General features: G+C 47.6%; 1 protein-coding gene across 1 annotated transcript in view; it reads left to right on the top strand.

The window, feature by feature from the left end:
• Positions 1 to 27,352, top strand: part of LOC147117214 (voltage-gated delayed rectifier potassium channel KCNH8-like) — a 139,392-nt gene that overhangs the window by 70,798 nt on the left and 41,242 nt on the right. The window contains exons 5-6 of the mRNA XM_085989349.1: positions 13,612 to 13,718; positions 15,830 to 15,909. Coding sequence (XP_085845475.1) covers positions 13,612 to 13,718; positions 15,830 to 15,909 — 187 coding nt within the window. The remainder of the gene's footprint in view (positions 1 to 13,611; positions 13,719 to 15,829; positions 15,910 to 27,352) is intronic.

Genomic DNA, 27,352 nt, shown 5'->3' with positions numbered 1-27,352 from the left:
GCAAGTGAAGTTCCGGTTCCGGGCGCACAAAGGGCGTTGCACGACGAAATGACGTCATGATCTGCGCGCACAGTTGAGCGCGCGCAAAGACTTTGCGCCGGCGCTAAATGTCTACTGAAGTTGGGGCAAGGCGCAGATCGCGCTGCGCCCGGGCGCTAAGCGCCTAGCGCTCGAGATCTGCTCCTCCTAAGGCGTTAACGGCTGGCGCAGCCAACTGAATTTCTAGGCCATAGGGTGTTAGTTACAAATGTAAGAAGTATCAATTTTATGAATAAAATGAACATGACCACATTTTGAAGGAGGAGAAAATGTAGATTGAGAGGAAGAGAGATTAAAGATATGGCATGAAACAGGGATATATTCAAAAATTCACATCTTAACAACAATGGTAAGTATACCATCAGGACCAGAAGTCTTAATGAAGTTCTGAGCTGTGATGGACCTAGCAGGAATGGCATAAGGCATAGGAAGACCTTTTAAATTATTCTCAATGGTGTGAGGGTATGGATGGAATGGACAATTCACCATAGGCAGAGGCTTCAATAAGCATGGAGGCAATCATATATGGGTCAACGCAGTATCCAGATTTGCTGCACTTGGAGAGATGTATGGAAGATATCTAAGAAAAATGCCATGATAAGAAATGAGGATCGCGGTAAATTACATTATACTGCAATATATGGGTATGACTGTCAATCACTTCACATTGCTATATATGGGTATGAATGCCAATTATTTTACATTGGTAGAAATGTCTATCCAAGAAGGTTGTTTCCATAATTTCACACACAAGTATTGTTAACCAAAACGTAATCCACAGATCGCTACAAATGAAGGGAAAAGAGAAGTACTAAGGATGTTAATGAACTATTACAACAGGCTAGAAATGGCAGATCTGCTTATCAGTATAGAGTCATAGAATGATACAGCAAAGAAGAAGACTATTCAGCCCATTGTGCTTGTGCCACCGGCTCTTTGGTAGAGCTATCCAACTAGTCCCATTCTCTCGCTCTTTCCCCCATAGCAATGCAAATTTTTTCTTTTCAAGTATTTATTCAATTCCCGTTTGAATTTTACTATGGAATCTGCTTCCACCACCTTTTCAGGCAGTGCATTCCAGATCACAACAACTTGCTGCGTAAATATTTGTTTCCTCATCTCGCCTCTGTTTCTTTTGCCAATTATCTTAAATCTGTGTCCTCTGGTTACTGACCCTTCTGCCACTGGAAACAGATTCTCTTTATTTACTCTATCAAAACCATCCATGATTTTGAACACCTCTATCAAATCTCCTCTTAACCTTCACTGCTCTAAGGAGAACAACCCCAGTTTCTCCAGTATCTCCACATAACTGAAGTCCTTCATCCCTGGTACCATTCTAGTAAATCTCATCTGCACCCTCTCCAAGGCCGTGATATCCTTCCTAAAGTGTGGTGCCCAGAATGAAATACAATACTCCAGATGAGGCCTAAACAGTGTTTTATAAAGGTTTAGCGTAACTTCCTTGCTTTTGTACTCTGTGGGGGTTAAATTCGACAAGGCCTGAAAACGTGCATGGGGATGGCGATCGGCCTGCGCCCATTTAAAGTAATGCAGACAGCACATGAAACTCATGCTGCCTGCTCACTATCATGATTGAAGCGCTGAGCTCAGAGCTAAATGTGCTGCTGGTTGGTTCAGTGCTCAACAGGGGGCCCAATTTTGTTGGAAATATGATCTCTATTTAAAGGTAGCCTGCAGTGTGAAATGCAGTCTGCACTTCTTAAAGGGGAGGTGCTTCCTAGAAGCACCTCAGTGTTAGTGTAGCAAAGGACAGCGGAAGGTACTTATGGATCAACAGGGCAGAGAAAGGGCACCTTGGTTCTCTGGTGCAGGGGGTCGAAAGGATGAGACAGGTCCTCTACCCACAGGGGGCCAGGAGGCCCTCCAGACAGACTGTAGGAAGGCAGTGGGAGCAGGTTACTCTTCTTCTTTTGTATGGTAGTAGTTGGATATCCAGGCCAAAACTTCCGGTGTAACAGCGTGGATATCTTGTAGGCTGCCTGCAAATTTCCTCTGAGGGCAGTGTTCAATGATGTGCTCCAGGGTCTGATCAGGAGCTCCGCAGTCACATGATGGGGATGCTTTAATCTTCCATCCACGGAGAAGGTGGCAGCATCTACCATGACCAGTTCTGAGGCGGTTGACGGTTGTCCACTGTTTGCGAGGAAGGTTTCATCCTTCGGGTTGTACGGTGGGGTCCTTTATAAGGAATCCATTCCGTATGTCGGAGTTTTTCCAAGCATTTCGCCATCGGTCATCAAGGCCGAGGGGAGATCGCTGAAGAGCTTCAGCGACGGTCCAAAATTACCTTCTAGATTTGAGACGGGTTAATGGTAGGTTGTTCAAGTCGGCCTGGATTGGCATGTCTTTGCTGGTGTAGCAGTTGTATTCTCTGGAGACTGCATATTTGCAGCGTAGGTGTGGTGGTGCCATATTTGCAAGCATGGGCAGCGTGTTGGTGTCGATAAAAGCGTACTGGTGATAATTCTCATAGTAGAATTCAGCTGGACATCAACGGATTTGACAAAACAACAGAAAATGCTGGAAACACTCAGCAGGCCAGGCAGCATCTGTGGAGAGAGAAACAGAGTTAACACTTCAGAACTGGAAAAAGTTAGAGATGTAACAGATTTTAAGTAGGTGCAGAGGCAGGAAAAGTGGGGCAGGGGGGGAAAGAACAAAAAGGACGGTCTGTGCTCGGATGGAAAGCAGGAGAAATGTAACAGGTTTTAAGCAGGTGCAGAGTGTGACTGGTTTTAAGCAGGCGACATGTAGACTTGATAGCCATGCCAGAGAGCAGTACGCTGCTGTAGAGTACACCAGGGCGAGTGCTGCCATATGGAGGGTTTGAGCGTCTGCTCTCCACGTGGATTCGGCGAGTTTCTGGATCAAGTTGACCCTACTCTTTCGTTTCTTCCCAAGGTTCTGGAGATGTTGTCTATATGACAGTGTGTGATTAAGCGTGACTCCTAAATAGGATGGGTTTTTGGCATAGTTTACCTCTGTGCCGCAGGAGACTTTCAAAATTTGGTTTGCTTGATGGGTGTTGAGGTGGAATGTCGAGGTAAGTCTTTTGCGGGTTTGACCGAAGTCACCATCGGCGGAAGTAGGCCTCCATCGTCTGTAAATCACTGGTTAGGGTCTCTTCAGTGATGGACAGATTCATGCTTTGTGTGGCCAAGGCAATGTCATCAGCGTATATGAACTTGTGGGACTCAGTATGGAAGCATGGACTGCTTTTCAAGCTCTCCACCATTTTACCATGCAGAACAACGATCCACCTTCTCAACTCCATGCTTAGCAACCGACGCTTCCGTGTGTACCCTGGCACCCAGAAGAGCAGATATAGGACATTGAACAATGGACTCTCACAGGGTTCTGTCCTGGCACCCATGTGGCCTGCCCAAAGCAGAGCAGATTACTGAGTGCCACCAGTGTTGTGTCCGTCAGTAGTAAGACACAAGACTGCAGGAGAACGGTACAACAGGTGTTTACTCAACGTGGCTCACTCTGGAACTGAACTGTACAGATTACTACTCAGTGCTATATACAGGTGTGGTCACTGCCGGTACTACAGTATACATGAGCTGTAAAAAGTAGTTCCCCCCTTTTACATTACAATTCCTCCCCTTTTAGATTAACAGTACCATAACGCTCATTTAACAATTAAATATCAAACTAATTACAATTAACACTTTTAACATACAACGTTAGCTGAAAATAGTCCATTTATATATTCAGTCTTTGGGGAGGCTTCCTGATCCTTTCTGGATAGCGCCTTTCCCGAGTGTCTCGCTCTTGGTGCGGAGGCGATTCTGGCACCCTGTCGTCGGTTGGGTCAACAGCTTCCGATGCTACTGTTTCTGGGGTAGATGCGACCTGTACGTCGGGTTCCTCACCAGGTACGTATGGGCGAGGCATGGGGTTGACTTGTTCCTGTGACTCTAGGATCTGGTCAGCATGGCATCTCACGATGTTCTCCCCAACGTCCACTGTGTACATTAGTGGGCCCTGCCGTGTGCATATCATTTCTGGCTGCCATTTTTCTGTTCGGTAGTCGTGGGCCAAGACTGGTTGCCCTACATTGAAGCTCCTTGTTGGCTTCTCATGGATGTGCTGGAACTGCTTACTCTCAAAATCTCTTCGTACGTTTGGTCTGAGCAAATCCAGGCGAGATCTTAACCTTCGGTTAAAGAACATCATGGCCGGGGCCTGGTTGGTGACTACATGTGTCGCATTCCGGTAGGCGAACAGGAAATTGTCCACCTTATGCTGCAGCGGAATGTTGTCATTGTACATAGCCTTTATTGCCTTCTTAAAGGTTTGTGCGAACCTCTCAGCCAATCCATTTGTGGCTGAATGATACGGGGCGGATGTGCAATGCCTTACCCCATTCTTCTCCATAAACCTCCGGAACTCTTCGGACACAAACTGTGGTCCGTTATCGGAGCAAATCTGTTCTGGCAAGCTGTTCCTGGCAAAAATGGTCCGCAGGACTGCAATAGTTTTCTCCGTGGTGGTGGAGGACATTTTGATGACCTCAGGCCATTTCGAGTTCGCATCCACGGCTATTAAAAACATTGAGTCCATGAATGGACCAGCAAAATCAATATGCACCTGTTGCCATGGAGATGAGGGCCACTCCCATGGGTGTAGAGGGGCATGTGGTGGTGCATTTTGGACTTTCTGGCATCCTGAGCAGCTCTTGGTCAGGTCCTCAATTTGTTTATCGATTCCTGGCCACCACACATAAGCCCTGGCAAGGCTTTTCATTTTCACCCCTCCTAGATGACCCTCATGAAGCTCATTGAGCACTCTATCCCTTAACTTGGGTGGAATTACCACTCGGGATCCACACATCAAGGTCCCCCGGCACACTGACAGCTGTTCTCTTCTTGTCGAGAATGCTGGCAACAGTGAGTCACCATGTGTTGGCCATCCCTTCACCGTCAAAATCATATACCCAAGACAGTGTCGGGTCATTTCGGGTCTCCTTTTCTATACGAGCGTTAGTTACCGGTAGGTATTCAACTATAGTCGAATGAAATATTTCGACAGGATCCACTGCTGGTGCTTCCTCCGCAGTAGGCAGTGGCAGGCATGATAGCCCATCAGCATTTCCATGCTGTTTCGTGCCCTTATATTCAATCTCATAGTGGTGCGCCCCTAGAAAGAGTGACCATCTTTGTAGTCGTTGCGCAGTCTTCACCGGAACGCCCTTCTTCGGATTAAAAATGGAGACAAGAGGCTGGTGGTCAGTCAGCAAGGTGAACTTCTGCCCGTGCAGATAGTGATTGAACTTTTTCACTCCCCACACTAGGCTGAGGGCCTCCCTGTCAATCTGGGCGTAGTTACGCTCGGCTGAGGTTAGTGATCGTGACGCAAAGGCTATTGGCCTCTCTGAGCCGTCCGAGAATTTGTGCGACAGCACCGCTCCAATGCCGTAGGGTGACTCATCACACGCCAACCGAATTGGTAGTGCTGGGTTGAAATGGGCCAATACCTCTTTGGATGTGATTAGTGTTTTGCTCTTCTGGAAAGCTCGTTTACATTTGTCACTCCACTTCCATGGCACTCCAGTTTGCAGTAGGGTGTTCAGTGGGTGTAGTATTGTAGACAAATTTGGCAAGAACTTATGGTAGTAGTTTACCAGCCCGAGGAACAACCTCAGTTGTGACACGTTTTCTGGTGCTGGAGCCTTGACTACTGCCTCAATCTTTTCTGGGGACTTATGTAACCCCTCTTTATCGATAACGTGGCCATAATACGAGATCTGTTTTTTTAAAAACTCGCATTTGGGGCGGTTAGCTCAGAGCCCATATTCCTTCAATCTAGTGAGCACCTGCTCCAGATTGGCGAGGTAATCACTGTCATTTTCGCCCATGACCAGGATGTCGTCCAAATAACACTGGGTCCCTGGGATCCCTTGCAGGACTTGTTCCATTGCCCTTTGCCAAATAGCCGGAGCTGATGCTACCCCAAATACCAGCCGGTTGTATTGGTAGAGACCTTTATGGGTGTTGATTGTGAGGTATTTTTTTGATGCTTCTTCTACCTCCATTTGCAGATATGCCTGGGCCAGATCAATCTTAGTGAAGAGTTTCCCTCCAGATAGCGAGGCGAAAATATCTTCAATCCGCGGAAGTGGAAATTGCACGGTGTGAAGGACTGGGTTCACTGTTACCTTAAAGTCCCCACAGATGCGAACCTTCCTTGGTTCCCCAGGCGTGCTGCTCAACGACTTTTTCATCACAGGGACGATGGGTGTAGCCCACTCACTCCAGTCTACCTTGGACAGTACTCCTGAAAGTTCCAAACTCTCCAGCTCTGCTTCGACGGCTGGGTGGATCGTATAAGGTACCGGTCTGACCTTAAAAAATTTTGGGCTTGCGTTTTCTTCAATTTTAATTGTTGCTGTCATGCCTTTTATTGTTCCGAGTCCTTGCTGGAACACTTCTTACGCATTGGTTAGGATCTTTGACAGTCGCCCAGGTGTGACGTCGTCATCCTTTTTAGCAGCCACAGTCAGTGCTTGTATGGAATGCCAATCCAGCTTTATTTTCCGGATCCATTCATGTCCCAGTAATGGTGGTCCTCCATCTTGCAATACATACAGGTCTAGTTTTGGTGTTTCCTTACCGTTATATATAACGGTCACCCTTATTTTTCCTTTGGGGTAGACTTTTTGCCCCATGTACGTCTTCAAAATAATTTTTGTGTCTCTCAAGGGTATGTGTGAGAATAGCCGCTCATAGTCCCGTCGGTTTATGACTGTTAGGGCTGATCCTATGTCCAATTCCATTTTTACCTGGACTCCTGCTATCTTGAGAGTGACCCAAATGGTTCGGTGATCCTCCGTTTTGATCACATTATTTAGTTTCAGACAACTCAGCTCCCTGCTTTCGGAGTCGGTATCACTCTTTTGTTCGTCTGAACTATTCTCCGTCACCTTATGTACCTTCTTGTACTTTTCTTTTGGAGATTTCTTATTGCTGGTTTTCTTTCCCGACCTGCAGACTCGTGCTATGTGTCCTACTTTTCCACACTGTCTGCATACTTTGTCTTTGAACCAGCAATCATTGTGGTCATGTGTTGTTCTGCCGCAGCGATAGCACTTCTCTGTTCTGTATGACATTTCATTTGTGCCATATTCTTGCGGTCTCTGTTGTATCTCTGCAGCGCCCCATGCTGCTGCTTCATATGATACCGCAATGCTGAAAGCCTTGTCCAGCGTAAGGTCTTTTTCAGATAAAAGCCGTTCCTGGGTTCCTTCACTTTGAAGCCCACACACAAACTTGCCCCTTAAGGTATCTGCCAGTCCCATTCCAAACTGGCAGTGTTTCGATAGTTTGCGCAGTTCTGTTAAATATTCAGCATTGCTTTCATCCTTATGCTGGTTCCGTTTGTGAAACTTGAATCTTTCTGCTATCAGCAGTGGTGTGGGGTTTAAATGTTCCTGTAATATCGTCACTATGTCTCCAAAACTCTTTTCCACTGGCTTCGCTGGGGTTACTAGATTTCGTAATAAGCCATACGTCTTTGCACCCATTAAATTTAACAATACCGGCACTTTCTTGTCATCTGACACCTCATTTGCCTTGCAGTATACCTCTATTCGTTTGACATATGTAGTCCAATCTTCGACTTCATTGTCAAATGCGGTGATACTGCCACTCTTCGGCATTTTGGGTGTGGCTTAAAATGGCGTCTCCCGCGCTTTCCTTCCTCCCCCGCTGCTGCCAACGCCGCTCTCGGCAGTCCTCGTGGCAATGGCGGCGCCCTGTAGGTTTCGCGCACTTCTCCTGCGCTGCTGCCAACGCTGCTCTCGGCGGTCCTTGTGGCAATGGCGGCGCCTCGTGGGTTTCTGCGCATCTCTCTCCCTCTCCTCGACGCTGCTCAGCCCCTGAACACCAGCTGCGCCCTGTGTGCTCTGCCCTCTCTCTCTCTCTCCCGTTGACGCTGCTCGGCCCTTTGCTGTGCCGCTCGGTCGGGCTCTAGCCCGCCGCTGTCCGGGAAGCGTCTGCGCACTACCTGTTGCCAGCCTGTTTCGCTGGACCACCGCGACTGGAAAGCCAAGTCTGGCTCTCAACAGCCTCCCCCGCAATTCTCGAGTCTCTGCTGGATGACTGGGCGGTTGCCCGTGGTCGACGCCCGTGTCTCTGGCCTTGACCTCCAATCTACTGGTCTCCAGAAATGAATCCCTGGGAGATGATGCAGAGTTGCAGGTAGGATTGAATTTGCCTCGTCGCCAATGTTGTGTCCATCAGTAGTAAGACACAAGACTGCAGGAGAATGGTACAACAGGTGTTTACTCAACGTGGCTCACTCTGGAACTGAACTGTACAGATTACTACTCAGTGCTATATACAGGTGTGGTCACTGCCGGTACTACAGTATACATGAGTTGTAAAAAGTAGTTCCCCCCTTAAATGTATATACATTACAACCAGCCTTTCCCCCAGGACCTGGATCCAGTGCTGAAAAATGTTTAATGATCTCACAAGAGTTGTCAAGGTCAGCAAATGCATCTTCAAATGCCATATCCCACCAACTGCACAACTAGTCTCACACACTGTTCAATGTACCACACCCCCATCACTCACCTACCAACAATCTCTAACAATCACGACTCATACCTCACAATCATAGCTTCACCTCACCCTCACACACTTATCACTGTTGCAAGCCTCACACCCACATCTCACACCTTGCACACAATACCAGCTATTCAACCATGACAGGCACATCATCCAAACACATTGCACCACACTCACTGACTCACTTTCCTCTCTCATCCTTTAAGCAATATCTCATGCTCTGCTGACCAATGGAACTTTACTGGTTCTCTCTGGTGCTTTAATGGCAGCTTTATTTGGCAGAATTTAGCATAATGTGGGAATAAAGTAAATCAAGAGTAAATTTGCACATTCTATGTTAATTGCTGCTTAACAAGTGGTTAATAAGCAAAACATAAGATAGCACCATTCATTAACATGCATTAGAAATATTCGGGGTGAACTTGGTCCTGGGCAGCAGCACACAACAGCCGATAGTAAATTGGTAGCCCATTTTACACCCCGCCAATGGAACACGGGCTACCGATTCACCATCGCTCATTTTGTGCTAACACTGAAGACCAATTGCAACCCAAGAAGCAAGTCTAGTACCAACGGTAAAAGTTAATGTCCACTCAGTTAAATTAAAGTTCTAAAATGTACGACTCCCAACACACAATTAGTACAAGTGCTAGCTCTTAATGAGAATTTACAGCACAGAAACAGGCTATTCAGTCTATGCCGGTACTAATGCTCCACGTGAGCTTCCTCGCACCTTACTTCATCTCACCATATCAACATATCCTTCTATTTTTTTTAATCCTTTCTCTCTCATGTACTTCACAGAATCACAGAATCACAGAATCCTCACAGTGCAGATAGAGGCCATTTCGGCCCATCGAGCCTGCACCGACGCATATCCCACCCTATCCCCGTAACCCCACGTATTTAATCCCCTAACACTAAGGGTCAATTTATCATAGCCAAATCAACCTAACCCACACATCTTTTAATCCACTTTGCTATTTGCCTCAACCACTCCCTGTGGTAACGAGTTCCACATTCTCACCACTCTCTGAGTGAAGAAGTTTCTCCTGAATTCCTTATTGGATTTATTTATGAGTATCTTATATTTATGGCCCCGAGCTTTGGACTCCCCACAAGTGGGAGCTTCTTCTCTATGTCTATCCTATCAAATCCCTTCATAATTTTAAAGACCTCTGTCAGGTCTCTTTTCTAGAGAAAAGGGCCCCAGCTGGTCTTTCTTGTACAAATCAAATTGAATCTAGCCATTATTAGGATGGAATTGAGTTGAGAAGAAGGATTCACATAAATTACCATAAGCAGCTCAACTTAAGACCAGAGGAGTGGCTGCTGGAGGAATGGAAACATAACACTTGATGCTTCTTGTCAATACAGCTGTTTAGCGGCATTAATGGTAGATTTAGAGAATTTACAAGCAGAGATAAAGGTAGAAGATTACCTCTGGTCGCTATTTCTAACAAACACATAAACATTTTCTTTTAAAATGCTTTATATTTTTGCCAGAAATAGTGAACATAGGAAATCTTCCCACAAAGTTGGTTCGGGATACCACAAACTGATCAGTATGTCAGGTTTGTTAAGCAGAATTTCTCAAAGGGACTGCCGAATGATGGGCATGATTGAACCAGATCTAATGGAAGGTAAGAGTGCAGTATGAATCTTTCCATGCCAGAGAGAATAGCATCAAGTACTTCACTAATACAGATAGAAGGAAGACAATAGTGAAAACAATAGGGATCCACATTCAACGGATCATCCTCCGCCATTTCCGCCACCTCCAAAGTGATCCCACCACCAAATGTATCTTCCCCTCCCCTCCCCTTTCAGCATTCCGTAGGGACCGCTCCCTCCGAGACACCCTAATCCACTCCTCTATCACCCCCAGCACCCCTTCCCCTTCGCCTGGCACCTTCCCGTGCAAGCGCAGGAGATGTAACACCTGCCCTTATACCTCCCCACCTTCCCACTGTCCAGGGCCCCAAACACCCCTTCCAGGTGAAACAGCGATTTACTTGTACTTCTTGCAATCGAGTATACTGTATTCGCTGCTCACGATGTGGTCTCCTCTACATTGGGGAGACCAAACGCAGATTGGGTGACCGCTTTGCGGAACACCTCCATTCAGTCCGTAAGGGTGACCCCGAGCTTCCGGTCGCCTGTCATTTTAATTCACCGCCCCATTCCCACTCGGACCTCACCGTCCTCGGCCTCTTGCATTGTTCCACGGAAGCTCACTGTAAACTCGAGGAACAGCACCTCATCTTCCGATTAGGCACTTTGCAGCCTTCCGGACTCAATATCGAGTTCAACAATTTCAGATCATAACCTCGGCCCCTATTACATTTTTACTTATATTTTTTATCCACACCTTTGTTTTGGCCTTCCCCCCACCCACTTTCTTTTTTTTTCTCTCTCCCACATGGCAGCTGTCTCCCATTCTGCCAGCGCATTTCACACCTAATCTAGAGCCATCTCTTGTCTCCACTAGTCCTATCACCATCTCGTCTCGTTTTGAATACCTCTTAATGTCTCTTCTCTTTTGTTTTCTCCCAGCCTGGCCTCTTTATCTGTTTCATTTCCTGTGCTTCTTTAGTCTTGACAAAGGGTTCACCTGAAACGTTGACTCTATTTTCTCTCCACGGATGTTGCCTGGCCTGCTGAGTTTTTCCAGCATTTTCTGTTGTTATTAGTGAAAACAATAATTGGACTAGGGAAAGACGGCAAAGAGTTCACAAAAGACATCACAGTTGCTAGAATTATAGAGCTAAACAAACAGAACTGGTTTACAGAGTGCGATTTGTTTCAGGGTAACAGAATCACATAGGTGACTGCTGGCCTAGGTATGGAAGCAATAGGTTAATTGGGAGAATGAGTGGTCAGGGACCTATGGTCAGTACCTTCCTTTGGTTTCCACTCTCCTTACTCCACCTTCACATGCAAGCCAACAAAGCAGCATGTAAACTCTGTGCCAAGGAATGCTTTACTGCTGGAATTCTAAAATTTGTTCTTATGCTCCTGTAGGTGCCCAAGAACAAGTGGTGGCAGAGCATAATCATGAAACATAGAAACATAGAAGATAGGAGCAGGAGTAGGCCATTCGGCCCTTCGAGCCTGCTCCGCCATTCAACGAGATCATGGCTGATCATCCAAACCCTAGCACCCGGTCCCTACACCGACAGCCATCCCACCCAAGCCCTATCCCCGTAACCCTGTAACCCCACGTATTTAATCCCCCCTAACACTAAGGGTCAATTTTTTATCATGGCCAATCAACCTAACCCGCACATCTTTGGACTCAAGACTGAAGTCTCAATGAAGTACCTCAGAGCACCCACTCCTATAGGGGCAAGCATCAGCACAGATACATCCACTCTGGGGAGTCAGTTAATGAGTTGCAGGAGGGAGCACTTGCTGAAGCACAGCTCATGAATTGGAACTAGTGCAGGTGGAGGTCAGGGAGCAAAAACCTGCTGGTTGCACCAGCTCGAGGGCTCCTCCAGCTGCTATGCCCTGGGATGTTGAACCACTCAAGGCTTGCCTACAAATGGAATTTGATAGGTCATGCAGTAATCTGAGTGTGTGCCAAGTAGCATGTCTATGGCCAGATATGGAGAAGTCCACAGACTATCTGTGCAGTGCTGCATGACCATCTGGTTGAGCTACAGATCATCATGGAGAATGCGCTCACTCCACAGCCCTAAGGTTGAGGTCCTAACCTCCGCCTGAAAAATGACCTTGGCTCGTTGGTAGTACTCTCCTCTGTCAGAAGATTCTGGGTTCAGACACTACTCACAGGATTTGAGCACATGATCCAGGCTGAAACTACAGTGCAATACTGAGTGAATCTTCCCCCCCCCCGCCCCACCATTCCTCCCTTGGCCAACTTCACTAAAATAGATTAACTGGTTATTCACTTCATTGCTGTTTTTTGGATCATACGTTGCCCAAATTAGCTGCTGAGTTTCCCTACAAAACAACACTTCCAAAGTAATTAATTGCCCGTAAAGTACTTTAGCACATCCTGAGGTCATGAAAAGTATTATATAGATGCAAGTTCTTTTCTTTCCATAGATTTCTGAATAAATATTATGACTAGATTGTAGATTGGGCTCCAATTTCAGCAGTCTGTTCTCTCTACATTCAAAATGTTGGGGAACTCGATAATGCAGGACTTCAACAACCTCTTTGCTGCCCAGTGGTCTGTAGTCACAGAGATCTCAGGACATGCTGAAGGAATGCCTAGGAGCAGAGAATGGCAGGAACTGGCACAGATAATGCAGGTGCCTGTCAGGGTGAATCCATGTCTGTATCACCCAGCTGCCCATTCAAATAACTGCAGATGTATCACCGAGCATACAGGCCCAGGCAAACATTGCATTAAAAAGCCGTAGGGCTATCTACTGCCCCAGCACAATGAGATACGGGGCCACCTCCATCCCTAGAGCTAGACACTGACACCCAACAGTGATCAACCTTACTTCCTTCTTCCACTAGGGGAACACTTAGAAGGAAGGCACAGGTCAGAAGTCCAAGCCACATACCATACACTTTAACCAAGGCAAAATATATTCAACACAGCTCCACCACACACTGTAAAGGTTAATAAATGTTGGAATGATTGATTCTGGAATATGGATAATACTGGGCACTGTGGCCTAATGCACGGTGCGGCTGTGGATGCTAAACAGTGCATTAGTCTGGCTTTCACCAGAAACACCAATGACAATTTGAAGTAATTGGTTTTCTTGGTTAATTTAAGCGATAAGTGTTGATGTGGTTTAGTAGCTTAGTGTCACTTAGCCTAAGTGAAAAGTAACTGTTAATGTAAATCACTGCACTGATGTACAACCACTGGAGCTATATCTTTAAGTACTACTTTTCACACATGAAATGGGTCATTCAAATTTTCCATTGTATATATTGTATATATGTATTATTGTATAATACAACTGAGTATTAATTTTTGTAGAATTGTTGATGGCATTGAAGATGAGAAAAGTTCAATCGGGAACGAAAGGTTTGAGTTCTGCACTGAAAATATGGGACAAGAATCATTCAGACTTTCGACTGCAAAAGGTAATGTATGTCATTATGTTCATATGTGAACCAATAGAATTGTATTCCTCAATTATATCTGTACATATTTTTTTTAAATTCCCTATGGCGTGTACTTACTCTCCATTACTCCTGTAATATTTTTTATGCCAACCCAACATTTACAATGGAAATAGACTATGTAAAATTTATAGTGGAGAAACCTTGCCTAAACATGTCAATGTGTTATAATAGGAAATCCCTATGTAAACATTTCGCTGTCACGATTTATTGATGAACTTATTGAATTATTCAAAATCATTTTTTGAAAAAAATGTTGTCTGCCTTTTTTCTCAGTAACTAACATTTTCACAATCAAAAGGAAAATGGAATGGGGCATATAACTGGTGACGAATCCGATACCACAGTGTTCTGCTTCCACCAAATTTAAAAGTTACCTCCTATATTTTAGTGATTTGAATCATTGTCAGCTGAAAAGTATTGTTTCTTTTTTAATGATTTATTTTGCTAATTTTCTCTGTCAGTTTTCTTCCCTTCTCCCCTCTGTACCCTTTGCTGTGGCTGGTCCCACAGGCCCTGGGCACACTGATACACCTTGCACAAGTGACAATGCTCATCTGTGAGCCTCTATAGTGAGTATTGTCAGGTTTTTGAGTGCAGAACATCCTGATCCTGTTCTCACCTGAGACCCACACGTGTACACAATCATCGGGTGATTGGTGCACTCTTGACCACAGGCAAGATTCAGGAAAGGTCCCCACTATTATTTACAAAGAGGAGCAGGTAAGCCCTTGAAGCTGCTGTGAGTAGTACATTACCAGAGCCTGTCAAAAATATTCCATTAAGCTGAGCCAGGCTCAGGATTTGATATGTGCCAGACTCAGGATAAGTTTTGGAGGGCAACTGGAAGTCCCGCCCTCCTGCCACACATCCGGCAATGCTGCTGCCAGAGATGACAATCCCAGCCAGTGTATCTACTTTTGCTGAAAAAAATAAACATCAGATTAGTCTTTCAGCTCCAAAAGGGGAAATTTTAACTGGGAGTGGGATTCGGGTGAGTGGGGGTGAGGAAAGCATCAAACACACCCTATATCAGCAGTGTGAATCCCAAACAATTTTAATTCCTGGGCCTTATCTGTATGCTGCCAGTCAGCTGCCTGCCTGAAATGGGTGTAAATCAGCAGCTAGTCAGCAGGCAGAAACAGAAGTTCGGGCAGCCCTAGGCTGCCGGCACCAAAGGAAGGCTCGCCAGCAGGAAGGCATGTCACAGGGGGAATGCTTCAGGGATCTCTCGTGGGAGGAAACTGGGCGGGGGAAGTGCTAGGGCAGGAGAAATGCAAACTTACCACAGGAAGCGCTTTTTTATCCGGCACCGACGGGACCGGTATTGTGCCGATTGATCAAAAAGTCTGGATTACAGAGAGCTTTACTTATTAAGGTATGAGAGCCCCATACATGGCCACAGATCCAGGCATCCCTGTTGCATGGCAACAGGTGCAGGAACCCCGGTTACACGGCCACAGATCCAGGAACCCCGGTTACACGGCCACTAATATGAAGTAAAACTTATCTGAACCTACTCCTGAATTTTGCCGGTTAAGAGAGATTTACGGTTATTTAGGTGCCGGTATAAAGAGAGTTTCCTGCATTTGGTAGCCAGAGGAGCACTCCAAGACAAGCATAAAAACCTACGTTAAATGGCCTCTTCTGGTCCCCGCTCCCTTCCCGTTACAGTGGCTTCCCCACTTAAGCAAGAGGTAAAATTGCAATCGGGGCCCGATTAATTCATCGGACCCGATCTGCATACTTAAAGAGAGGCTCCGCCAGCTTCAAGTGATTGCCTTTGCCAACTGCTCAGAAGAGCAGGTTAAAATCAGGATCAGCACGAAGCAGGTGGTAAATCAGCAGGTAGGCAACACGGGCATTTTAACGGCATACTGGCCCGGTTTCCGCCCAGTGGGTAGTGTTAAAACCCCACCCACCATTTATTTTAAATCTCCAGATCAATTATTTTAAAAATGCTGGTACTTTCAGGTAATTCAACTTGCAGTTGTAAATATAATCATCAGTGCAGGGTGCCACTGGATTGGAGGACAGCAGAGGGTTGATCAATTATTGTTTGACGTTTACAGTCTTTGATCAAGTTACTCCTGCCATGCTGGCTGCTAAAGCTGAAGAGACAAAGGAGCAGATCAAAAGGCTAAATGATGAGGTATGAATATTTATTGTCAGTTCAAACTGTAAAACAAAAACAAAAATGATTCAGCATGAAATACCAAAACAAAATCCTCCTAGACAGGATTACATGGCATCATATTTGAAAATATTTAAATATTGAAGAACAACAGATTGCTCTTGAATTTACAAAAGATTATTCTGCATCTATATATATATAGATGCTGACTCATTTTTCTTTGTTCAAGGTGTTTGATATGTGTGGAAAATAATGTTTAAGAATGTTCAAACCAAGCACTGAGAAGCCCAAACAGGAACAGTTTTTATATGCCCATTATGGAGGGCGTGTTCTATCCCCGTAGGAACATGTTACTTAACTAAGTCTGGAAAGCTGAAGCCCGGGTTGATAATAGTCAAGTGTTAGGGGCCCCCATGTGTGTGCCAGGTCACTGCTGAAGTTTAACCAGCTAAAACTCGCCAATACATTATTTTCCATTTATGTTATTGCTTTTTGTGAAATCAATGAAGTAACAAACACCTGGAATTGCCACGGGGGTTCTCTTACTCTTCTGCAGAAACCCGAGAGAAATGGCGTAAATGGCTGTAGGGTTCAGCGATCTTCCCCCAAAGTTACGGCAGGAGATCAGGAGAACTCTGTGGAAATTCTACCCCAATGTATTCAATCATTGTTTCCATTGTTGCTTTGTAAGAGAGAAATACAACTCACATTTCAAAGTAACAGGAAAAGGGCATGTTTTCCTAATCAGACTAGGCTCCTGTATTTCCCAGCATATCCCTGTCTATCACTTCTCTCCCCAGACCATTGATATCTTTACCAGGCTACTGACATCACCCTCCCTAGAGCCATCAGAATGTTCCTGAGCATCCTACAACTGACTATCTTCTCATATGCCATTTCATGTTTTGTGTCCTCGTGTTATTTTATTGAGAAGATTACAATAAAAAAAATGCCAAAAATCAGCAGCAGCATTTGATGCCGGTTTACATTTAAACCCAGTTGCCAAAGTCAAACTGGCATAAGCTGCAGCTTTTATAGCTCTAAATATGCAAAGGTGTTGGAGTTGGGAAGAAGAGAGAAGCAAGTGCCAGAATGAAGTCTAGATGGGCAAAGGCTGTGCCCCGTTTCAGTGACGCCTCCCTGGATGTGCTGCTGGGGACTGTGAGGAGTCAGAGAGAGTTACTCTTCCCTAGCAATGGGAGGAAGAAGCCTGCTGCTGAGACAAAGAAGGCGTGGTTAGAGGTTGCGGAGGAGGTCAGCAGCAGGAGCGTGGTGACAGGAAAGGTTAGGAAAGGTGAGTACAATGGCACATTCACCTACGTCCTGCTATGCGCGTCACCCCACATCCGCACTCTGCCTTCTCAAGCCTACTGCATCACATCACTCCTCACACCCACTTACCTTGCAGGTGCACCCATCCTTCTTTTTCTATGCACTTCCTCACATCCCCATCTATCCATCCACCACTTCCACTCACCCTTATCCTTATGCAATTTCATGCCTCTCCCTCATAGTCACCCTCACCAAATGCACTCCATCCATCGGATGAACACATGCCATTACACTCATTCATATGTCTCTTCTTTCTCTCCTTCCAGGAGAAGAGAGCACAGAACACCAGGGAGAGGGAGAGAACTGGAGGGGGCCCTCCGCAGATCACTCAGCTCCCAATTGCAGAGGAGGAGGCACTGGAAATCAGCGGAGTTATTGCATCCCTGGCTGTCGGAGATGGGGAGATGGGAAGCTCTCAGCTACCTGTTGACACAATTAATTAAAAGCCACCCGCATGTCATACAGCACTCAGTCATGTTGACTTTGTTTCAACAGCAACTAAAATATGATCAGCTTCATAATGATAACTTGCAACATTCTTACCATGCCAGGACCAATTCATGTCTTTTATCTCCCACAGGGCCTTCACAAGTGCAGCAGGAGTCAGTGGACATGGTGGGTGACGAGTCCTCGGAGGAGCTGAATCTTTCTGAGGGTGATACAGGACTCATGCAGACCATGCACCAGCTCAGACACTCACACTTCAGTGGGACCAGTAAGACAGAGAGTTGGGTTTTCACCTGGTGACTCACACTTCACAAGTGAGCAAGATCAGATGGTGGTGGCAGAGACAGTAATGGAGAGTCCATGCCGGAGGCCGCAGCCCTCTCCTAGCTCTGCTCAGCTGGACAATGATGCTGCCCCCCCAGGGGTTGTCAATGAAGAGGAGAATCATTGAGCAGCAGCAGACAATGTGCAATGCACTGACAAGCCTTCAAAGTGGACTCACCACGATTGCAGAGAGAGGTGATGTCACAGGCAACTGAGATGATGTGTTCTTCCATGGATAGAGTGGCCAGCACCATGGACTGTCATACGCTCGAATCAAATGAGTCCTTGCATGTCTTAAACACCACCGTGCAGACTCTGGATGCCAACATGTCTGTCACCTTAAATAGGTTGACAGATACCATAGCCTTGGCCTTACAGGGCCGCACTGATCTGCACCAAAATGTTCTCCAGCACAGTGATAGCAGTGAAGTGCGGCTGGGCCCCAAGAGGGATGTTGGTGAAAGGAGCCATGGAAGTGGAGACTCCACTCAAATTGCTTCCACTTCTCACCCCCAGCCCACCTCTCAGTCAGTACCGCACATGCTGCCTCATATCCCGATGGCTGAGTCTGCCTCTACACAAGTGCAGGTGGGGCAGTCTTTTGCGGGACCCTCATGGGCTGCAAAATGCAGAGGACGTCGGCCACGAGCATCTCAGCAGTCAGAGCAGGGATCTGAGCAGCCTGCCTCAACTTCTGGTGAAGCCACAGGGGTTGCACCATGTAGGAGCAGCAGAAAAAGGAAGAGCAAAGCTTTGTAGTTGTGCAAGGGTATGCATATGGGTGTCTGAGAAAATGTTGTTTTGATAAGTTTTTGTTCTTTATTTAGCTCACAAAAATGTTATTCTTTTCCACCACTTTCCCGTCTTGCCCATTCTTGCGTGTTGGGTGATAAGTGGCCCTCTAACTTGTTTGATGATGAATGGGATGACATGAATTGATGGGGACCAATGGGGGGATGTTCAAGGGGCGGTTGGTTGGTTTCAAGACTGCTTTGTATCAGTGGCATTGGGAGGGGGAATAGTGGCCCTTGCATTTCCTGGTTACATGGGTCCACTGGTGCAACCTTGCATTAATAAGGGCATCCCTGGCATCCTGGGCAGCAATGTGAGCAGCTGGGGGTGCATCGCCCTCCTCATCCTCCTTTTCTTCTTCCTCTGCCCCCCCCCTTCCAAATTGTCCGAGGAGGATCTGAGCTCTTCGCCTTGTTCCTCCTGCAGGTCCAAGCCTCACTGTTGCACAATGTTGTGCAGAGCACAGCAAACCACAACCATTCTGGAGACCCTGGCTAGTGCGTACTGAAGGGCACTTCCAGATCTGTCGAGGCACCTGAAGTGCATCTTCAGCACGCCGATGGCCTGTTCAATCACACATCTGGTGGTGATATGACATTCATTGTAGCACTGTTGAGCTTCAGTGTTGGGTTTCTGATGGGTGTCATGAGCCAAGTTTGCAGTGGGTATCCCTTGTCGCCTACCAGCCACCCCTTAAGTCTGCTTCCAGGTCCGAAGCGATTAGGGAACTTGGACTGCCACAGGATGAAAGCATCATGGCAGCTTCCCAGGAATCTTGAGCACACTGTAGTGGGTGGTGTGTGTGTCAGCTTCACCTCTGACTCCTTTGAGCGGTTCGAATCGCTCCCACTCCCTTGGTTCTAGACCTGGACTTATTTGGGGGTTGTAATGAAATTGCAACAGACAACTGAGTTGGTGAAAAGAACTTGGATTTTATTTGAGACAAGAAAATGTACACAACACAATAAATCTTATCACTTTAAAAGGGGGAACACTTTAGAACATGCGAGGGAGAATGACAATAGACAAAATTACCTTACCCCTCCCAATCCCACTATACTAACTAGGTTGAATTCCAGAGGACCAGGAAATGCTCACCAAATGCAGGAATAGTTTGTAGAGTGGGAAAAAACTTGCAGATCTTCGGTTTCTTCCAGGTTGGTTTCTTGTTGGTCGCGGTGGCCCAATATTACCGAGTTGTTGGTAATATTGTTGGTTGTTTGTTTCGTGGGGCCCTTGGTTGCTGCGATTCCTTCCGTTCTCCTTCTGTTGTCCCGAGGCTGATGTCTTTCGAATGAGCTGTGCCTTTTTCTGTGTCTGTCCGAACTGTACTGCTGACTTCAATTCACTGACTGCTGTTTCAATTCTCTGCCTGAACTGTACTGATCGAACCCATCGAACGAACTGCTTTCTTGTGGAGACAGGTCTTTAGTTTATACTAAAACGAAACCTGCTAATCTTGTTAGATTTTTGGCTGGCTCGTTAAGTGGTCCCATTTAGTTAACTGGTTTCGGGATAGCTTCCTGAGTAGTTGAAGAAGGTGTGAAGTGGTGTTGAATGTCTCAAACAGTCTTTTAATCTTAGTTTTCCTGTAAGGCCTTCAAATTCTGTGCAGGTTCTTTTATGCATGGGTTTTAATGGGTTTGGGCTTTAAGTGAGGCTGGGGTTTTCATTGATTTATTGATTGAATGCAAATTCCCAGATAAGGGCTGAGTTTTGTTTATTGTTCCTCCCAGACAGTCTGGCTACTTTCGAATACACAAACTGTTCCTCTGCAGAGGTCAATCCCACATTCCTGTCGCAGCCTTTTCCTACAAGGTTGAACATGTCTTTTTAAACCAGCCAAATCTTTCTGGGATTTTGATTTAAATCCTTTTTGCCCAAAAACTCTGAAACCAGTCCAAAAATCTCTTCCTTAAATTAAACTCTTTGAAATCCTTCTGTTTGGCCCAACCACACTGTTGACCTTTTTACAGATTTCTTCTATGATGTTCCAAAATCACTTTAAAAATGACCTTTCCTTTTGTTCTGGGGTTGTGCAGAAATTTTTGAACCTTACACACCCCCCTGTGATACTTTATAACACTACAGTATCATGCAGGTGTGAGCAAAATTTCTGATCCTCGGGAGCCAACCTTACCCTGTATTACCTAAACTAGTAATACCCACAACAAAACACTCTCCCATTCCCTTTAGGTGTAGTGTTTATCAAAATACACAAAGTAAAAACTTCTATTACATTCACATCAAAGCACAGAAGGGGTCCAACACCCCTGCACCACTTGGTACATACACATCTTTATTAAAATATAACACGTCAAAGTCTTTATTAAAAATAACAAAAAAAAACACAAAAAAAAAATCTTTATTCAAAATACAAAATAAAAGATTCAAACAGGTGTATCTCCCTCCACCTTAACATAATGCTCTTTCCACGTCCTTTGGTTTCAAAATTCTAGTATTTTGCCTTTTCCCTTGCACTGAGTGCACACTAGGTACAATACTATTCCCAGCTGGCAAACCATGAGGATGTGGGAAGCCAGTCTAATCCACGAAGGGACCTCTATATTTTCAAAAATGTCCCACCAGGGTGGAACTCCAATGTCCAATATCTTGGCCCCTACCTCTACTGTCTTCTGCTCTAACATGTAGAAATGTTTCTGTGAGATTATTACTGCTTTTAGTAACTTGGTCAGATGTTCTGGTAGAGGGGGGATTTCGTAGTCGAAATGCGCTACATATTTTTGCAGGTTGGTGAAATTCTCTTTTACAATGAGGTGAACAGTGGAGGGTTCAGGAATGGGGACAATTCGTTCCTGGGCCACTTGAACTTCTGCCTCGGGTTTAAAGCAGAAACTGCTGTCACTTACCGGACACCAGCTATGCTGTCCATGCTGGTAGTGGGGTGCACCTGTGGTGACACAATATGTCCCCCCTCCTATATATGCTACCTGTGGGGGAAAATGGTCTTGTGCCATTACCTCCATGGTACAATTTATAGGTTTTGCGCCAGCAGCTTTAAACCCGCACTGTGGTTTTGAATAGGCGTTCAAGTGCTGGGGACACAGTATTATGTGTGCTCCCCGGCTCCGGCACCCCGAGAGGTCAGTACCTGTCATAGCATGCTCCCACTTTATGACATAAGGTGGGACCGCTGTGAAACGGATGTGTGCATCCCCTTGAATGACTCCAATGTTCTCTACCCTGTATACCGGTGTGGGTCAGGCTGTCCTACCCATGACCGGCATCCTTACTACTATACCCATGATAGTATGATTTGAACGTCCACAATCTACTGGGACTGGGTAGGCCTCAGAAGCTAGCCGGAGTTGACACGGGCTTAATGCATTCTCAAATGGGTGGAGGGTTGCGAGGTGTTTGTTGCTGATCCAGGAGGGGACTAAACCCTGTTTTAAGTCCTCCAGATTACTGTGGCTCTCGCCCAGCAACCATGCCCCGTACAGCACGCACACCTTGTTCTGTGCCGCCTGGTCAGAAGCATTTCTGTCCTCTCTGATGAGGGCATTCACAGTCTTGGCGTGTCTTTCCAGCTCAGCTATTATCTCTTTTAAATGGACCATCATGGCCTGGTCTTCGTGTAACTCTGAGCCTACTACCTTGTTTTCAACCATCAAGATTTTCCTCAATTGTGTTTTTAAACTGTTTATCTGTGTCTGCAATTCTATGTCATCCAGACTGTTGATGACTGAAAACCCTGTGTTAAACGCTGTGAAAACATCATTCCAGGCTCCCCTTCTCTGTCTCCCCGCATTACCAAAAAAACTCATGGTGTGTGGTGTACAGTTCTATTTTGTCTACATTGGCAGAATCGAACTCGTAGAATTTCCTAAACATCTCTTTTAACAAGGCCTGGTATAGCTGTTCTATCTCTTTGGGGCACCACTCAGGTAAGTGTACCTCGGTGAGGTTCAGGGTAACGGAAGCTACCGCATAGTGTACCCCCTGGTATAGCACCTGTTCCGTCGGCACTAGTACCAGCCCATTCCCTGGTCCCTTGGTGGTGGCAGGGCACCCCTCTCTGTGTGTCCTTGCTGTCTGGGTCGTGGGCAGGGGCTTCCGGGTGTGGTGTGTGCCACTAGCTCAGTGGCTTTAACTGGGGCTGGGTAACGTGGGACTATGCAGGTGTGTAGTTGGGAATCCCATTCCACCCCTTCCCCTTATCCTGCCATGATGCGGAGAAGATGATAGATATGCCTGTGGGACAGGCCCTTTGTGACCCCCACATGCAGACATAAATTCCTTGTTCCGACTCCCACCATTTATCCCAGCACACTCTCGTCCCCCCTCGGGTCCCTGTGACCGTCCGGTAGGTGTCGTTCCCCATTCGTTCCCAGTCAGCCGTACGGTCCCCCATGTCTGTGCTCAACTTTCTGAGCCACCACCACCTTCCCAGGGGAATCTGTCCTCTGCAAGTCAGGCACACGCGTTTCCCCTTGGTTACCCCGACCCGTGTGGCCACAACCTGTACGCTGGGGCAGGGGAGGGAGGCCTCCCCATAAGTGAACCCGGTCTGGCTGGAGTACCGGATGGAGTTAGATCCCAACCACCCGGGCCATCTTCCCTCATGGAAATAGATGGCGGGCTCCTCTGCGCCTTGTTCGCTGCTCCCAGCAGTCACAACTGGTGCTTTCTCTCCCGAGCACCCATAGATATGGGAGTCCTCCACGTCACCTCGCTTTCCAATGCTCATTCCTATCAGGGCAAGTAGGAGTACGCCCCCCTTCATCTCGAAATCCTTTCCTGCAAAGAGACACAAGAGCATTTAGCCATGTCCCGAGGAGATTCTCTGGCTTGGGTAAAGCATAGTTGAGCCTCGCGACCTCGACTTAATACAAACACTCTTAACAATACTACTACTATTTATACTACCCTCACCTCGTATAAACTTAAACTAAACATCCAAACTTAACATTATCACACTTACGTAAACTATGTACATCCGTCGCCCGTCTCTGGGCGGCCAGCCTAATTCCTGTTTGGACTGCGGCACACCGCTCCCTTCGGCGTGGCCGCACTGTTCTGTTCCTTCGGTCCTGTGGCTGCTGGCTGGGGACCTCTGTCCTTAGATTTGCCTCTGACCTTGGAGGCTGCCCTTTTAAAATGGGGAGCCGGTGACCATGGGGGGACCTTCTAAGGACTTTGGCGGGTGGGGTTTTCTTGGCTGGTGGGCCTTTAACCCGAACCGCTGCCCCCTCCGGTGCAGTCTGTGGGCTCACCACTGCCGCTGGCTGGGGATCTCTATCCTCAGGCTTTACCTCTCCCGAACCTGGGCTAGGGGCAGGTAACTCTTCGCAGCCTGGTGCTGCAGGCTGAGGGTCCTCGCTCTCAGGTCCCAAATCTGGGTCCGGGGTCTTCGCCCTCGGGTCCCTCCTCCTCTAAACCTGGGTCGGGGCGGGGTCTTCGCCCTCGGGTCCCTCCTCATCTATATCCCAGAAGAGTGGAGGAGTGTCCCAAGCGGTGGGCGGGATGGCCCCTCCCCTTAAACAAGCCACAGCACCTGCCTGTGCAGTCTGTGAACTTGTTCCCTCTGCAGGCTGAGGATCTCTATCCTCAGACCTTGCCCCAACTGGCTGTTCTCTCTTCTCGGGTTTAAACAGTTTACACTGATTAATATGGAACCATTTGGTGCGCTGAGGCATATTAATGGTGTATACCATGGGGCTGGCCTTGTCTGCAATGCTGTAGGGTCCCATGTATAGCGGTTCTAGACTTCCTACCCGAGCAAAATTCCTCACCATGACTTGATCCCCTATCTCCCACTCGTGGTGTTTTCGGGGTTCTAACAGCAATCAGTTACTCCGATGCTGCTTTCCCATGTTCCCAGCCGCCTGCCCGTGGACCTGCTTAAGGTGCTCGAAGAGATTTTGGGTGAACCTGTCTCGGCTTACCTCCCTGATCTGACCTTCTGTGAGCACCGGGGCTAGTACATGGGTGGGGGTCCACATAACCCGGCCAGTCATCAGCTCGTGCGGGGAGTACCCCGTGCCCTTTGACTGGCTGGCCTGGATCCCCATCAGGACTAACGGTAGGACCTCGGTCCATTTTCTAGGTGAGTCCACCGTCTCTTTCCTCAGCCTTTCCTTTAAAGTCCTGTTCATCCTCTCCACAATCCCTGATGACTGTGGGTTGTGGGCCACGTGCCACTTCCCCTCGATGCCGAGCAGCATAAGGGTATTCTGCATTACCTGCCCGGTAAAGTGACTCCCTTGGCCGGACTCCACATACAGTGGTAGCCCCCATCGTGAGAACACTTCCCGGACCAGGATCCTGGCTGTACCCAGAGCTGTGGCTGTTCTGCAGGGGAAGGCTTCTCCCCATTTCGTGAACACATCTACCAGGACTAGGCAGTACTTATAGCCTCCCTGAGCGGTGGGCAGGGGCCCGATGTAGTTGACCTGTATCGACTGCCATGGTCCCTCTACCCTCCTGATGTGTCCCATAGGTACCTTCCTTTTGTGGGGGTCAGGGTTGTTAGCAGCACACACCAGACAGCCAGCGCAGAACTCGCGGTCATCTTCCCTGAGTCCTGGCCACCATCCCACCTGTTCCACCCACTGCCAAGTGGTCTCAGGCCCGGGATACCCCGCTCCTGGACCCTCATGGGCCAGTTGAAGGAATTCCCTCCGGTGCTGCTGTGGTACTACCCATTGTTCTCCCCTAAACAGCATGCCTTCTTTCACGGAGAGGGCTGCTGTGCCGTAAGGACCCTCTACCCTTTTTCTACTGCACTGAGGACTGCCTTGAGGACGGGATCTTGGGCTTGGACCGTCTTAAGGTCCGGGGCTAAAGCTACCCCTGCACTCCCTTGTGTCCCGTCCCTACCTCTGACTGCTGCCATGGGTCTGGACCCATATGGGTCCCAGAAAGTGCATGTGCGGGCACCCTCCTTAGCTAGCATGTCAGCCTGCTGGTTGCCCTGACTACGGGGTTCTGTGGAGGAATGGGCTTTCACCTTATGAATGAAAACCTCCCCTTCCTCCCCCACTGCTGCTAGGATCTTCTCCAGCAGGGGTTTTACTGTGAGGGGTCTCCCGTCGGCAGAGGTGTATCTGCGGCGGGACCAGATGGCCAAGTACTCCATACACGAATTGTATGTGAACATGCTGTCCGAGCAAATCGTGTATGGGGTGGGGAAGATTTTGGGGTGTGTAAGGACGTGCACTACCGCGGACAGTTCAGCCTGCTGGGCGTTCATGGTACTGGGGAGCTTAATTGCCAGGGCAATGTTTGCCGCTGGGTCATAAACTCCACACCCCGTGAGTCGCTCGCCAGCAGATTGTGATGAAATATTCCATTCACCACTGCCTGTGACTGAGATCGGTTTCAGTGTCATTTCCCTTCCCCCAGACCTCATTGTATTGTGTACTGGAATGTGCTGTATTGTATACTGGAATGTGCTGGAATGTGCTGTGTGTAGGGCTCCGCCCATACCTGGCCCCGTTTGTAAGCTAGCTTCAGTCTGGCCTCAGTCTCCAGAAGGAAGACATCTCTCTCTCTTACGTGTTACTTTCTAAGTTAATAAAAGCCTTGTTTTTGTTCTGCTAACTTCGAGTCTCGGAATTATTGAGGCACATCACAGATACCGTGCTGGAGCCATCCACATAGATCTCGCGGCCTGTGGTGTATTTCCCGGCCTGTAAACCTATGTCCACTTCCCAAACCCCTTCTATGGAACACTGGTGGGCTGTTCCAGGATATACCAGGTTGGCTGCGAGCTTTGGCTCTTAGAGACCCTTCACCTTTAGGTCCCTCTGTGAGAGGAGCAGGGTCCAGCGAGCAATGCGGGCACTGCTCACTGTCCCATCCTTGATTCTCCCGTCCAGGAGCATCTGGGTGGGTGTGTGATGGGTGAGGAGGGTGATGGGAGAGGTGCCTGTGAAGATCAGCGATCTTTTCACAGCCCAATGTGTGGCCAAGAGGTGCCCCTCAACAATTGGCGTAGCTCTTCTCCACATCCGTGAGTATCCTGGAGGACTAGACCACCGGCCTCAGCCTGCCATGCCGCCCTTGGAGCAGCACAGCACTCAGGCTGTCCCCGCTGGCTGCTACCTCCAGAAATAACTCTTTTCCCCCATCTATGGCCCCTAGAGCTGGTGCAGTCTGCAGGTCTTTCTTGAGCCTCACAAATGCTGCCTGGCAACCCTTATCCCAAGCCCACTCCACTCCCTTGTGTAGGAGTCGGAGCAGAGGGGCTGCTGTTGCTGCATAGTCCTCAATAAAGTCTCTGCAGTACCCGGTTAGCCCTAGAAACGACCTCACACCCGTGACTGTGTTGGGGACTGGTAACTCCTGTACCGCTTCCCTCCTAGCCTTATCTATGGCCCTTTCTCCAGCGTGTATGTTCAGGCCCAGGAATTTCACCTCCTGCTGGCCAATCTGCGCTTTCTTTGGGTTTACTTTAAAACCCTTTTGTCCGAGCAGCTCCAGCAGTTCGGCCAGTAGTGGGCCATGCTCCTCTCTCGAATCGGTGGAGAGAAGCAGGTCATCCACATATTGCACCAACTGCCTGGGCTGGCTGAACTCCTTTAAACTGTCTGCCATGCAC

The sequence above is a fragment of the Somniosus microcephalus genome, chromosome 5 (assembly GCF_052327205.1).
Source record: "Somniosus microcephalus isolate GS21.2 chromosome 5, FLI_Smic_1.0, whole genome shotgun sequence".
NCBI classification, from domain to species: domain Eukaryota; kingdom Metazoa; phylum Chordata; class Chondrichthyes; order Squaliformes; family Somniosidae; genus Somniosus; species Somniosus microcephalus.
Note: the sequence above shows the minus strand (reverse complement) of the source record. Positions and strands in the feature narration are given on the sequence as shown.